Source organism: Aulonocara stuartgranti, assembly GCF_965226115.1.
Source record: "Aulonocara stuartgranti genome assembly, chromosome: 14".
Lineage (NCBI taxonomy): Eukaryota > Metazoa > Chordata > Actinopteri > Cichliformes > Cichlidae > Aulonocara > Aulonocara stuartgranti.
Window position 1 is genome coordinate 1,648,757 of NC_138950.1, and position 15,060 is coordinate 1,663,816.

General features: G+C 44.7%; 1 protein-coding gene across 1 annotated transcript in view; it reads right to left on the reverse strand.

Moving 5' to 3' along the window:
- plekhg2 (pleckstrin homology domain containing, family G (with RhoGef domain) member 2) overlaps window positions 1-15,060 on the reverse strand; it is a 92,386-nt gene that overhangs the window by 9,853 nt on the left and 67,473 nt on the right. Inside the window, exons 19-22 of the mRNA XM_082501621.1 lie at window positions 13,168-14,944; window positions 11,725-12,151; window positions 10,644-11,375; window positions 1,491-7,722 (exon numbers count right to left, since the gene is read on the reverse strand). Of these exons, the coding sequence (XP_082357747.1) occupies window positions 5,361-7,722; window positions 10,644-11,375; window positions 11,725-12,151; window positions 13,168-14,944 (5,298 nt within the window). The 3' untranslated portion in view covers window positions 1,491-5,360. The remainder of the gene's footprint in view (window positions 1-1,490; window positions 7,723-10,643; window positions 11,376-11,724; window positions 12,152-13,167; window positions 14,945-15,060) is intronic.

A 15,060-nucleotide genomic window follows, 5' to 3' on the forward strand; every position in this document is an offset into this window, starting at 1 on the left:
CATTTGTCCAACGAATGTTTTTCCAGGTCTGCGCCGGCTTTTTAAAATGTTTATTAGCAACGTCCAGTCCAGCCTTTGGATTCGTGAAGTGGCGTGGATATCGATACAGCATCGTTCACTTGGTTGGCTGCTCTGATGGGGTTTCTGTTCACCATGGAGACGATTCTGCCATCATACCCCTGTTACGTTTCGGTGTTGTCAGTGTTTTGTTTTTTGCGTGACTGTCATGTATTTCCTGCTTTACTTTGAAAGTCTGTGTTATCTCAGTGTGTTCAGTTTACGTTTCCTTGTCTCGTCAGGTCTAATTTGCCCCAGCTGTGTTTCCCTCCTGTGGTCCATTCCCTGATTGCTCCTTCTATGTATTTAAGCCTTGTGTTTCAGTTTGTCATGATCGCGATCTCCCCCAGTGTTGTAAATAAATAGTTTGTTGTAAATAGCTGTAAATGGGTTTTGTCAATACTTTCGTTTTGAGACACTTCCGTTTTGGGAATTTGGTGGAGAGCCTTAGTGGGGTTTTTTTTGTCGTGTGTTTTTTCCTTATTTTTATTTTCCTGCGTTGCACGCCGGTTGCCTAGGCCGGGGTGTAACACCCCACTGGTGTCTTCTGTGGACGTCCTGGTCTTTTTGCGTTGCTGTCTCTCCAGTGCATTTGTTCTTTCTCAGGATGTACAAAGCTGTAGATATCACCCTTCCTAATATTACAGCATTTCTCAAATGTTTTTTCCTGTTTTCACAGTTTAAGGATTTCTTGTTTCACCTACATGGAGAGCTCCTTTGACCTCATGTTGTCTGTTCACAGCAAAATCATCCAAATTCAAGCACCACAACACAAATCAGCTCCAGGCTTTTATCGGCTGAATTGATAAAGACACAACAAAGGATCTGCCCACACCTGAACATGAAGCAGCCTTTGAGTCATTGTCCAGTTACTTTTGGTCCGTTTAAAAAGAGGGTGGCACGTGTTAAGGAGCTGCAACTCTTAACGCCTTCATCCAGTTTGAATTTGGAAACCCTCAAATGAAAGCTGAGAGTCTGCACATCACGTCCATGTCCGTTTTCTAACTATAATTGGAATATGTTTCAACAAACGGGTAAAAACCCAAACTTGTGTCAGTCCAAATATAAACATATATGAGCCTAACTGTATGTTTAGACAGAGAAATGCTAACTTCTTCCTTTTTCATAAATATGATTTTGAAATGCTGCCACTGTAAATACTGACTGAAGACAGAAGTTCTGGATGTACTGTGGAGGGTTCAGGTTCAGATAGTCACGTTCCCTCAGCCTTCCAATGTTTCCTATACTTCACTCTATGATTTAACCTCCTCCAACCGTACATATACTCCTAACTGCCATCATGACCCTACTGTGAAAATGCTTCATCTTATATTTAGTTATATCTGCCACCAGCATTAATTCTTTAACATGTACACAGAAGTTAAAACCAGCTGGATTTCTCATTAAATCTTAGAAATAAAACGAGCTCTTACCAACAGTCCGGTTGTGAGGACGGCTAATGATGAACTGCAGATCAACAAAGAATGCGTGAGAAGGCATGCGGAAACTAAAGGTTAAAGTCGAATAGAAGCAAAACTGAAACTGCACAAATACTTAAAGGAGTAGTGTGCATATCACAGGAGTTCAGTCAGCAGCAGCTCTTTGGCAATCTGCTTTAACAAGCAGGCTCAGGACTGCATCAGGTTTAACTGGCTCCTGTAATCCAAGCTTAATATCAGAAAATGTGACGGCGCTGATGGTGTTGGCATGTGTTAGAGATTTTCTACATTATACATTATAACCAAATCTCTATAATACAATATAATCAAGTAAGCCTTATATTCTAACCAAGTAAACCTTATATTTTAACCAAGTATGCCTTATATTTAGTGTGTTCATATATTTTCACCTAACCAAGTCTATTGTTAAAGGAAAACTGATGCATTCCTTACCTCAGTGTCTGAGGTGTTTGACAGCATGATATAATGATGCATTCTTTTCCTTTAGTGTCTGTGATGTCAGATAAAGCATGATATACTTCTGTATTCTTATCCCAGTGTGTGAAAGATCAGATAAGTTGATTTAATGTTTAACCTCTTCCCTGACAGTTAAAAGAGGAAGTACTATGTAACCCATTTTTGCCTTATAAATAAAGCAAGCGAGCCTGTGCTCGGTGTGTGTGTCTTCTCAGAGGCATTCACCCGTGCGCACGTTTTCTAATTACACTCTGAGTCGGTCTGCAGTTGTCTCATTTCTCTTACTTGTGTTTGAACAAATGTCTACCCCTGACAGCATGTAACCTGGTGTGTGGCAAGATGGGGACTCACAGGTAAGGCAGGTAAAGATGTCACAGATGCCAGAGGCAGGAGGTCGGGCTTTAAAACTCACACTTTTATTTCCTGTATTTCTCAAACTGTCTCAGGTTTACTGGAAGAAGATTTAGTTGAAGTTCCCTTTTTTACCTGTTACCAGTAAGATTCTGGTCCCTGCAGATTGCCACCAGTGCCCTGCAGAAACCTCACAACTCATTCAGCGTTTTATTATGTTTTTAAACATGCATTAGTTTCATATTTTTGATTCTTTTAATAACCAATCTTTCAAGATACAATAATGTAACTGTAAAAGAAAAAACCTTCAACTCCAAGCATCACCAGGGAAGTACATCAGCTAAGGCTTTGTGTTCTCTGACCAGCTGGCAGGTGGCTGTGGGCGGTTGCTGGCAGCTGGTATCGTGAAATTGAGCCACACCAAAACCCCCTTTTGCTATTGCAAGTTGCGTCAGTTGCAAGTAGGTGACAAGGAGGATGCCAACCTGTCTGCAAACATTTGCCAACTGGTAATGAAACTGTGTGTGACACAAAAACTGGAAGTGGAGAATATCTGCCATTAGAAAAGTGTTGGTTTTAGAGGTAAGGCACGTTTTAAAGTTCAACTCCAGTTCGGCGAGTTTCTGCAGATGAGTCGGTGTCTTCCACGCAATCTGTAGGAGATCTGCTAGCAACAGTCGAGCTCTCACAAAGAGGCTTTTGATGCAGAAATCAGTGTGAATGATTCCAGCAATACACATTTTACCTAACAACACGAGATGCTTGTGGGTCGTTCAGTGGCCTTAAAGTCTTTCACACTGTTGCTATGGACGATTTTGAGATAGCAATCATATTTCTTTCCTGCCTGTTCTTTGAAGTATTGACTAAGCTGCAAAACTCGAACAGTGTGTTTTGCTTTAACAGGAGGAAAATTTTAATTCTCCCTTAGATATGCGGATGTAGGCTGCTGGCCGTGCCTCCCTGAGCCTGGTTTTGCTGGATGTTTCTTCCTGTTAAAAGATTAAATTTTAGTCATATGACACCAAATCACAGCAACAGTGGCCTCGAGGTGCTTTATATTGTAAGGTAGACCCTACAATAATACATACAGAGAAAAAGTGTGATTCAATGCAGAGAGGTCTATTAACACATAGTGAGTGAGAAAGGTGACTGGAAAGGAAAAACCCAGTGCATCATGGGAATCCCCGGCAGCCTACGTCTATTGCAGCATAACTAAGGGAGGATTCAGGGTCACCTGGTCCAGCCCTAACTATATGCTTTAGCAAAAAGGAAAGTTTGAAGCCTAATCTTGAAAGTAGAGATAGTGTCTGTCTCCTGAATCCAAACTGGAAGCTGGTTCCACAGAAGAGGGGCCTGAAAACTGAAGGCTCTGCCTCCCATTCTACTTTTAAATACTCTAGGAACAACAAGTAGGCCTGCAGAGCGAGAGCGAAGTGCTCTAATAGGGTGATATGGTACTACAAGGTCATTAAGATAAGATGGGGCCTGATTATTTAAGACCTTGTATGTGAGGAGCAGGATTTTGAATTCTGGATTTAACAGGAAGCCAAAACAGGAGAAATCTGCTCTCTCTTTCTAGTCCCTGTCAGGACTCTTGCTGCAGCATTTTGGATCAGCTGAAGGCTTTTCAGGGAGTTTTTAGGACTTCCGACTGCTACTCATATGGGGTTGTCTGATTGTTAGGCTTTCTTTATAATACTGTATGGTTTTTACCCTACAATATGAAGCAGTTTGAAGCAACTGTTTTCGTGTCTTGGGATTATATAAATAAAAGTGTAGTGAAAAAAAAATCTCAGTGAAAATATGTGTCCAAACTGAGGAGTGACCCAAGTCTGCTAATGCTCCAGTATCCATCTTGGCAACCTCTGGAGTTCACGAGTTTTCCGGAGGAGGTTTCTGGACGGCGCTGGTATCAGCAGAGTGAGTACCAAGTTCAGCAAAAACACAGATATCAGCTTGGTCTGAAGTTAAAAGTAAAACTTTACCAGACACGTCATGTCAAACGTACACACGCATACACACACTCATGCATGCACCCAAGAGCTGAAGACACTGTGCAAAAATACCAAAATTACTTTAAGGATATTAAGTGCCAAAGAAAATAAGACTAACTTCATAAATAAACAATAAGATAAAAAAGAAGGAAAAAGGATTAAAAAAAGAGATGGATCATTAACCACAGTTAACAAGTTTTAACACTGGCCTCACACTGGCCTCAGACAGCCGCATATGGATGTTTGTCCAACACAATATATACATATATATATATATATATATATATATATATATATGTATTTAAAAAAAGAGAAAAGATCACAAAAATAATACACATGATTGGATACAGCATAGTTGGACCTTCAAAACATCTGTTTGCAGGGTTGGGATGTAGTCCAGCTCAATAAATGCTAAAAGTTTGAAAGTCTTTTCCAAAAAAAAGTCTCAAACGCATCCACAGGTAGTCCAGAACTGATCAAAGCAATCTTCCAACCTTTAGCTGGTCATAATCCATCACATCCAGCTGTGGACGGGGAGATCACATAGGAACAGTGTTACTTACAAAGTCCTTTCTTCTGCGCCATATTCTGACCTTTCTGCAAACACTTCCGTCAGCATGCATTCAGAGTCAGATAAAAACGCAAGGCCCGTATAAACAATGGGCTCAATTTCCTGATGAACCTTCAGTTATGAGTTGTGGAAATTTTGGTCCCATCAGAGTCAGGAAAGGAGGATAAAGATGACAGTGCTTCGTGGTGGGTTAACGTTTTGACTGAGGGCTGTTTCAGGCCCACCCCTCGCTCACCACTTCCTGTTTCGTAACCAACCTGTGACGTCACTGTGGCTACGTCCATCTTTTATAACAGACAGTGAAAAACTTGTTTTGTTTGTTGCGACATGTGAAGACTGCACATATAAAACATCTATCTTACACGGCGAGGTGAGGGCGGGACCATTCGTGAGAAACAAAACCACGTCCGCTGTGTTCTTTGCACATATTTTCCCTTCTGGCTCCATGAATGAAAGACTAGTCTCACTGCTTTATATCCTGTTACAGTTCTGAGGAAGAGCTGAAGGAAGCTGTGAGAGTCCGTTGATGCTTACTCTCCTCACCATCTGCCCCTGTGCTGCTACTCCAGCTCCTGCTCCACCCTGCAGGGTTTGGGTTAGGCTAACTTGGGCCGTGCTGAAGGAGGTTATTCTGCCACTTCCAGCAATTTGTAGGTTGACTGTGGTGGCATAACTGGCCTTGTGGTTGCCCTGTTTGGGTAGTGGTGATGCTCTTGAGGGCAGGGGAGAAGAGACTGGGGACACAGGAGGTGCTGTGGTATAGATTTGAACCTGAGGCGGTGGTTTGATGTGGAATTGGTGGTGTTGGTAGGGGGCAGGTGGAGGAGAGGTCATTCCTGAGGTGGACAGAGTCAGACTTGAGGAGGTGAGGTTTTGCTCACTGGAGGGTCGGCTAAGGTAGGCGCAGATCAGCTGGCTCCGACAGTTTCCCTCCTGTAACTCGGGATCTTCCCAGTCTATCTGCCTGTCTGATGAAGCGGTGGAGGACACAGGGGGAGGAGACGAGGCACTGATGGTGCAAGTATCGCCTGTATCCGGGATATCTGTTCCATTGTATTTGTTTGAAAGCTCTCGCACATCTGGCCAGGGCACGCTGGTAAAATGCTGCCCACCCCCGGTGCCGTTCCCTGGGGAAAACTTGCTGGATGAGGGTGGGGACTGAAGCCCATTTTCAGGGCTGAGGCATGCGGGTGAGCTGCTGTAAGAGGACCATCCACTCCTTGGACTGACCGGACAGGACTCGTGTTGGTCAAAAGAAGGATGGGCATTTCCACTGAAACCTAGGGACCTTCGGCTGCTGTCTGCCCAGGAACGTCGCTGGGCAGCAGCGTTGAGCCGGGCTGGGCTGGAAGGTCTGTCGGCCAGGCTGGAGGAGAAAGACCTGCGGAGGCTTAGGGAGGTGGTAGGGCAGGGTCCAGAAGGGAAAGATCCTTTGAAACCACTCTGTGGGACAAAGGAGGACGAAGAAGAAGTTGGGAAAGACGCCAATGTTGATGAAAGAGAAGGAGAGGCAGAGGAGGAAACATATCTAGCGTTTCTAGGCTGAGGTGTCGCAACATTGTTTGCCCAAACATTCACTGACACACCGATAGGAGGTGGGGAGAGGATCCGCGGGCTCGGACATGAAGAAGAACTCATGGAAGAGGTGATGGGTAGCTCCAAAGTTAGACCTAATGGGTTATGGGAACTTGCACTTCCTACCCTTGAGCTCCGGGGATGGGGCGGTTTATTTGCCATGGGGGAGGAGAAATTGTGCTGTGGAGGTGGAGAGCAGAGGTGAATGAATGAAGCTGGAGAGGGAGATGGGGACTGAACTCGTGAGTTGGGTTCGGATGCGGAGAAAGGCCGGGCTACACGGTTGTGTGATCCTGACCAGAGAGAATCTTGGGATTGTTGCTTTACCGCGGCTTTACTGGTCCCATTAGAGAATGTCTCCTTCTGTGGACTTACCAACCAACCTCCGTTACTGAGAGCACTGCTCAAGCTGCAGCTCACTTGACTGATTGCTGTGCTGTGATTGTTGTTGTTGTTTGAGTTCTGTGAAGAACCAGTTTTGCTGTGAAGGAATGAGGGACGTGGTGAAGAGGATGAAGCGTAGGCCGGCTGGTAATGGGATGGACTTGGAGAGCGTTGGGAAAGAGAGGGAGGAGAAGATGGCATGAGGGACGGAGAAGTGCAAGAGGTCCGGAGAGTGGACGGTGGGCATCTTGGATGGTGGTACCCATCCTTGGAACATCCTAACTGAGCACAAGCAGGTGTGCTGGAAGGAGGTTTGGGAGAAGGGGAACGCCGTCGTAAGTGAGAGGAAGGTAAGGAGGGACTTTGATTCACGCTGTTGCGGGCAGTGTTGTCTTTTGCCATACTCTGACTGATAGACTGACTGATGCAGGAGGCAGCTAAGGATTTGGTAAATGTGGAGGAAGAGGTGATGGGGGAGGAGCATGTGGGAGAGCGAAGGGTAGAGGATGATGTAGGGGAGGGAGGAGGGCCTCTTACAGATGATGAGGAAGATGCAGGAGAGGGGGTAGACGGGGCTTTCCTGGTTAAAGGGGGAGTCGGAGATAAGCTGGAAAGAGCCTTGGAGATGTTGTTTGGGCATACAGGAGTCGGAGAAGATGCTGGAATAAGCCTGAATGGTGAGGAGCAAGGTGGTGCTCGTACTGAGGAGGTAGGAGGAGCTCTATGAGGAGAAGGAGAGCGGTGTCTCAGGCTGGGTTGGAAGGCTGAGGGTGCAGAGGTGCCCTGGTCAGGCGTGGTAATAGCCTGGGTAGTTCTCTCCTCCTGAGTCTTGAAGATCGGAAGTTTGGTCGGGCATCCTGGCTCTTTTGGGTCCCTGTAAGTTACAGAGAAGCACAGATTTAAAAACATCTAGTTTATCGAATTAAATAAAAAAATCACTGCAGTTATACTTAAAGAAGCTTCTCTGACAGGGGCATTGTGACTCTCGTCTTTCCAAGTGATAAAAGCCCAGCTAACACTACAGCAGAAGGGCCAAAAATGGCACTTTAAGCTCAATGTAAGGAACGTTCACTAGTTGGGACCACATCCTCATTTAGGTTTGACAGCGTTTCTGGTAAATAATGGCAGATGATGTGAGCGTGAACTGAAGCTCTGGTTTGGGAAAGGCCTCAGAGGCGACTGGCAGCGGCTCCTGGGCCGGACGGATCCCCGTCAGCTAACTTTCTTATCAGTACTCTATAATGTCAATGTTCTACTTTCACTGCGGCTTTAGCTACAGTTTAAGAGAGTTAAACTATTCTGACTGACCACAATTTAGGGAGAGTTTCTTTCCTTAAAATCTAGATTTTTTCCCTCCTATTTTGACTGGTACGATCTTACTTCTGCCAGACGAATTTTTTTCCCCCTTGTTAAGCCACTGAACTTTGACCAAGCATAAAAAGCGATGACCCAGTGTTGTCTCTACATATAAGAGACAACTTAGAAAAGAAGCAGTTTTAATTGCATCTTTAGGCTCCTTGTTGCCAGCAGCCAGTCACAGAAACACATCATTTGTTCCCATTTCCTGAGATGAATCCATGAAAAATGTCAAAAATAACAATAAAGATAGTTTGATATGAAATACTATTGATCAGTACAAACTGATCAGCTGTTAGCTGAGAGTATTTCAGCATGGCGTGCAGCGTGTTCTTAAAAATCAGAGGAAAATGGACAAGTGAAGGACAAAAGAATAGGTTTGATCTACAGTGTCTGAAACGACGTCCATAAGAAAGAGGAAGAAATTTTCATCCTTCACCGAAACTTCGTCAGAAACGCTCTCAGTGGAAGGACGTCTGCCAGAAGGCCGTTGATAATGAAGAGAAACGTGGTGCAAAGGCTGAGGCATGAAAACGACACAAGAACTGGACTGAAAATCAGGTCTGATGGAGCGATGGATCCATATGTGAAATTTGAAAAAGAAGAGCCCAGACCTCAAAATCACTGAAGCAGTGAGAGATCATCCTGACAGAGATCAGCAAAAAGGCAGAAACATCCAAAGAGGAGCTTTGAACGTCCTTCAAGAAGCCCAGAGAAGTATTCCTGAAGATTCCTTAAGAAACACGGAGAATTAAGGTGGTCATACTCAGTGTTGGTCAAGTTACTTGAAAAAGTAATCAGTAACTAATTATTGATTACTTCTCCAAAAAAGTAATCCAGTTACTTTACTGATTACTTATTTTCAAAAGTAATTAATTACTTAGTTACTTAGTTACTTTTTAAAAACACGATTTACAACCTGAAGAGGTGATAAAGTGATAGATCTTTCAGCCCAATTCTACTTTTTCTGCATAATCATCATACAAAATGTAATCAAATGGAAAAGTCTCTTTTTAAAACTTGTTTTATTAGTTTTAATCTTTTAACTTTATGCATCAAGCAAAGATTTAATTATCTGCAACATTCTCTGACTGGAAGAAATTAGTTTAACATTTAAACCTATTTTCTGCACATTCCAGCTCATAAAATAAAATATTTTTTGTGTTTACACTCAGTCTTTCAAATAGATGCAAGTAAAACACAGCAGAACATAAATAAAGTCAAAGACTCAGCGGTCCTGTTGCTCTATTTTCACCTGTAAAGCAGGAGTGGGGTAGGCGGAGGTTTACCCTGGTGCAGGTGTGCTGCGGTCAGTGGAAGAATCCGCGAGTTTCTCTGTGAGTTTCCCATTACGTCGTAGCTACTCGGTGCTTGTTGGAAGTTTAGGGGTTTTTTCGCTGTAAAAAGAAGTTTTCTTCCCACGCACAGCGGACACTAATGTTTTTGTCACTTTGTATGGAATCAAACTCAAAGTAAGGTCAGTACTTCCACGCTTTAAACGCTGCACGCTCATACTCTCTCTGCACTCGATATGTGATCCATTGTTGATCTGCACACAGCTGTTGTCACTAACGGCGCACTCGCTTACGTCACTGTCGTGAGACATTCTCGCAAAAAATCACGGTTTTAGTAACGCAGTAACGCAGCGCTCCTACGGGAAAGTAACAGTAATCTAATTACCGTTTTTGCAATAGTAATCCCTTACTTTACTCGTTACTTGAAAAAAGTAATCGGATTACACGTTACTGCCCATCTCTGATCATACTAAACATTGACTTTCAAGTTCTTTAGAACTGTACAAAGTACTGTATAAAACGTTTTAGTGGTAACAGAAAGTTGTAATGTGACAAACAAAGGTAAATTATGTGGCTGAAGGCAAATTCTTCTACTGATCAGAAGCCAGATAAAATTTAGTCTGGCTTGAAATAAAGTGCCAAAGATTACAAGAGCAAGAGAACCTCGAGGCATACGCTTTAATGAAAACATGTGTCCTGGCTTGAACTTCACCTTCGTGTTAATACAGCCACATTTCATTTCTTATATAAAAGAAGAAAAAAGAAGCAGATCAAAATATGTTAAACTGAAAAGCATGGGCTGGGCTTGCTGGTTTATTAGGGGTTCGAGTTCATACACACAGACCAGGTTCCCCTTATTGGCCACCTTCATCAGATTATCATTATTACTTTGTTAAATCTCTTCCAATTGCTCACGAAATCTCTAAAGTGCAGTTATTCTGCTCATTTCCTGCTGCATGCTTTTAGTTATTTAACTGTGCATGATTCACACTTCAGAAATACCCTTCTTATCTCATACTGGGCCTTAATTCAGCTCTTGACTAACTGCCAGTCACAACCTTTGGGAGCTGTCAGAGCAGTGTGAGCTTGCACAGATTCTGGGTTTTCTGCACTTTTGCTTGTCAGTTATCAGGTCCATACACACCTGTGGTCACCTTCAGGCATGCTATTGACATTCGGGGGATCAGATGAAGCCCGTCCGCCCAGCGTCGTCAGCAGGTCGAGCGGCCTTTGGCTGGTGAATGTTGGGAGATGGTCTTCAGACTGCAGCTGAGCGGGATTTGATGGACGTGGTTCATTTTCTCTTAAACTGTGATGCCCTGGGGTTTCTGTGAGTGCGTGGCAGCTTGCGTGTGAAGAGCCAGAGGCTGTGAGTAAGGGAAGACTCTGGGAAGGCTGAGCAGGAAGCTCTCCTAAGGGTCTCCATTCACCAAAGCGCCCTGCTGAACCCTCATCGCTGGAGAGTTCCTCTGCTGATGTCTTCTGCGGACGCTGGTTTCGCAGCACAGTGCTGCCCTCCTCTGTTTCTCTCTGCTCTCTGCTCGGCCCTGGGTGAGGTCTTGCAGAGCTGTTGCACTTTCCTGAAGACGCGTCTGCATTTGCATTTCCTGTGCAAACACTGAATTCAGGCGCTGCGTAAACATTCACGTCTTTGCTCAGCGTATCCTTGTTATCTGTGAAGCTGTGTTCTACTCTAGCTTGTATACATTGTTCAGCTGCTGCGTCCTGCTTGTCTTTGTCTTGGTTATCTCCATCTTTGGTCACTTTTCTGCAGTGCTCAGCACACAGAGGTGGCTCCGAGGGAGCGGGTTGGGTGATGATTTCTCCAGACTCTCTGGCTGAATAAGCATGGTGCCGACCACTCTGCTGCTCCGGCCTGCAGGCAACCACAAGGAGAAAAGTAGTGGGAATGAATCTGCTGCTGCTGCTCTGAACTGCAAACCAAATTTAGCTAATCTCACTCATTTCAATGTGCACCGTGGTGAGCCTATAAAATGCTAGAAAGACCATTTCATGTCACGCTTGTGGTTTCTGTCGGATCTGAGCTTCACTCCTTCTGCCTTCCATCATTTATAAACATTTGGTCATTTACCATGGTACTGACTAATGTTTATTCATGTATGTATATGATTAACCATAATTTATCATCAACTCAACTCATTTTTTGTACTCAATCCTTTATTGTTATAGTCCTTTCATTTTTACTTAATTAGTAAAGTACTCACACATCTGGATGCACATCCCTGTTCTCATTCAGGGGGTCATCCCTGGAGGGGTCCTTGTTACTGGCAGGGCAGCACAAACTGGAGCTCCAGTCTCCAGCTTGTGTCCTGAGATGCTGAATGGTTGTTGTAGAAGATGAGGATGCTCCAGGTGAGGTGTACCTGTGCTCATAGCTGTTCACCTGGGTCAGACTGGATGATTGGTTGCTTAACAAAGGGGCTGGATTTTCTTGAGGTGTGGTGGAGGTCTGGGAAGTTTCACTCAGAGTACGGCCTACACCAGAGTCTCTTTCTCTGCTCAAAGCAGAGATGAAGTCTCTCGGCCTGGAGAGGCTAATTCCATTCGTCTGCTGGGTGGTCATCTGTTCTTTGACAAACACATGACCAAACGACTGAGGTTCAACTGGCTCCATCGCAGCCTCCTGGACATCTGGGAAAAACAATGAAATATAGAGTATGAACCAAACATGAAACAAACAATTAAGCCACTGCTTCCAAGTATTTTCCTGTCCAACAAAACAGACGAATCAACAGGTGTGTATGGGACAGCAGCATTACACTGCTCACAGAGACTTGGCTGCAGCAAAACACACTGGATAAAGCCTACAGCAACATGTACCACATCGAGGTTTGTTAGACCACAGTTCAATACTGCTGATCCCTGCATACACGTTAGGAGGAGAGCCCCCCAGCCACAAAGAAAACCTGGCCAGAAGGTGCATCACATCAGCTGCAGGACTGGACGGTGTTTGAACACCAGGACCTCGAAGAGCACACAGCATCAGTGCTCTCATATATTAACTTCTGTACCAACAGTGTCACTGTGGACAAACGTCTCCGGGTGTATTGCAACCAGAAACCCTGGATGACTAAAGAGGTCCAGGTCCTGCTGAAGCAACGTGACGCCGCTTTCAGATCCGGTGATGGTACGCAGTACAGTGCAGCCAGATCTGAGCTGAAAAGAGGCAACAGAGAAGGCAGCGTACAAGAGGAGGATTTAAGACCACTTCAGCAACAACAACTCAGGACAGGTATGGCAGGGAGTTCAGCACACCACCATCTCTCACCTGGAACAACAGGGCCGTTACGCCAGGCTGCTCTTTCTTGACTTTAGCGCTGCTTTTAATTTGATAATCCACAGACAGACTAATAGTGAAACTGCTGGATATCGGACTTCCTTCTACCACCTGCAGCTGGATCAGAGACTTCCTCTGAGACCGTGGATAGAGTGTTACACATACACTCATTCTTTTTATTTTTTCATTTTTTGTATTTATTAAGTTACCGTGTTGTGTTGTTTGTGTTGTGCATAATGCCGACGTGGGATGAGCACTGACAAAAAAGAGAGATCTTATCTTATGTTAACACAATAATTTGGTCCTGGACTCTCTTTAAAGAACCCAAAGTCACAGCATCTTAGAGGAAGTCTTAGAAAAGGCAGCTTACCTGGTGTGAGGCTCTCTGCTGTCTTTACTGTCCTCTCTTCCTGGATCTCTTTGGTCTTCCAGCTCATGGTTTGAGTCTGGTTCTGGTCTTCAGCTTGAATCTGACATTGCCGCCTTTGTGTTACGTTTTGGGTTTGAACTTTGACCATGGAGTAAGTTTGGGTTGCACATCTCGACTCTGACTGACCGGTTTCTGTTTCATATTGTTTTTGGTGCTCAGCTGTAACTTGAGCTTCAGCCTGTATCTGACTTCTACTTTGGCTCGGGCTTGCGGGTCCAGACAGACTAGCAGAAACCACCGATTGGTTCCGTCCACTATTGGAGCGTTTTTGATGCAGGGGGACCTTCATGGTGCTGGCTTTGGCGCTGTACATTCGAGCCAGTGTTTGGACCTTGCTTAGAATACGCTCTGAGTTTTCTATCAGCACAGGGTCTACCACGGGGTTCGCCTCGAATAACCCGATACCAGCCACATCCGATCCCATGGTCTCGAACAGGGCTCGGTTAGCAGTGACAATCCTGGAGTGGCGAGACCATCGACCCACTTTTATCTGACTGGGAAGGTCCTCGAGGTTCCCAATGGCCTTTGCTTGGTCTCTGCTTCTGGTTCTAGTCCAGATGTTCTGGGTTTTTGTCTCAGGTTTTTCGCACGTATTCACAGGTGTAGAGGTTTCTTCATGGCTTCCATTAGCCTCTGTTGAGCCTGGTGGGTTAGCTTCATGCCCATTTGTAATAGCTTGGTTTCCAGCACCAGGCATGGTTGTTTGATCTCTGGACTCTCCTTCCACCTTCTCCTCCCGTCTTTCCACCAACGATCCTTTGCAAACATTCTCATTTTGATCCTGAATCTTTGTTTCTTCTCCAATAGGCCTGCTTTGGTTTGATTGCAAATTTACCGGATTTGGAGTCTCTTCGTCGTTACTCGCAGCAGAGGATGAAGACTTGACTCGGTCCTCTTCTCGAAAATCCAAAGAGCTCATTGGTTTATCAGCCTGTCCATCACTCTTTGCATCTGCTAGTACTGGAAATGGGGAAGAAACTGGACCAGAGGAAGAAAGGTGCTCCCTATCAGTATCTCTTTCTGGTTCTTCGAACTTGGACAGTCCACTTTCTGACTCCCCTTGGTGACCACCGACATCAAAGCGTGACATGGTCTCCTTTACCAAGCCAGAGGGAATTTGTGAGAAACTGTTTCTCCTTTTTGACCCTACTTCTTCAGCAAGCTCTTCATCCTCTTCCTCGCCCTCTTCAGCCTCAGCTGCTGCCTCATAGTAACTTCTTATCTTTTCAATGATCTTCTTATCTCTCTTGGTGAGGTGGGAACCTCTTGTAGGCGGGTGATATCTCTTGTTGGGCTGGTTAGGGGCTCCTAGATTTGAGGAGGAAGTTGTGGACTCTTCTTCTTCTATCGGTATGACTTTGTTTTTGCTTTCCTCCTCTTCTGAGACGAATCGATGAAGGTCTAGTGTTTGGGGTGGAACGATCTTGTGTCTATCCTCGTTTTCACTCGTTTTCGTCTTCTCTTTATCATTTTCTTGTACTTCTCCAAGCACTTCTTCTCCCTTTTCCACCTGACTTTCTGCAACTTGAATTTCTTGGATTTCACTTTCTGTTGTCTCATTTTCTCCAGTCTGACTTTGGACGATGTCATCCTCAATCTCTGCTCTTTCCTGTTCCTGTGGCATTGTGTGTGTTTGTTCTTGGCTGGAGGTGACTGGGGGCAGCGGGCAGGTGAAGTTGGTCTGGTTGGATAGAGGCTCTTTGGGCTCATCCTTGATCTGTACCGGGGAAAAAAAGTAAGAAGAAACTTACAGTCATATGAATCCTAGCATGTGCTAATGTAGCTGGTGGGATATGGACACCCACCGGTGTGTTACTTAACAGTTTAGTGAAT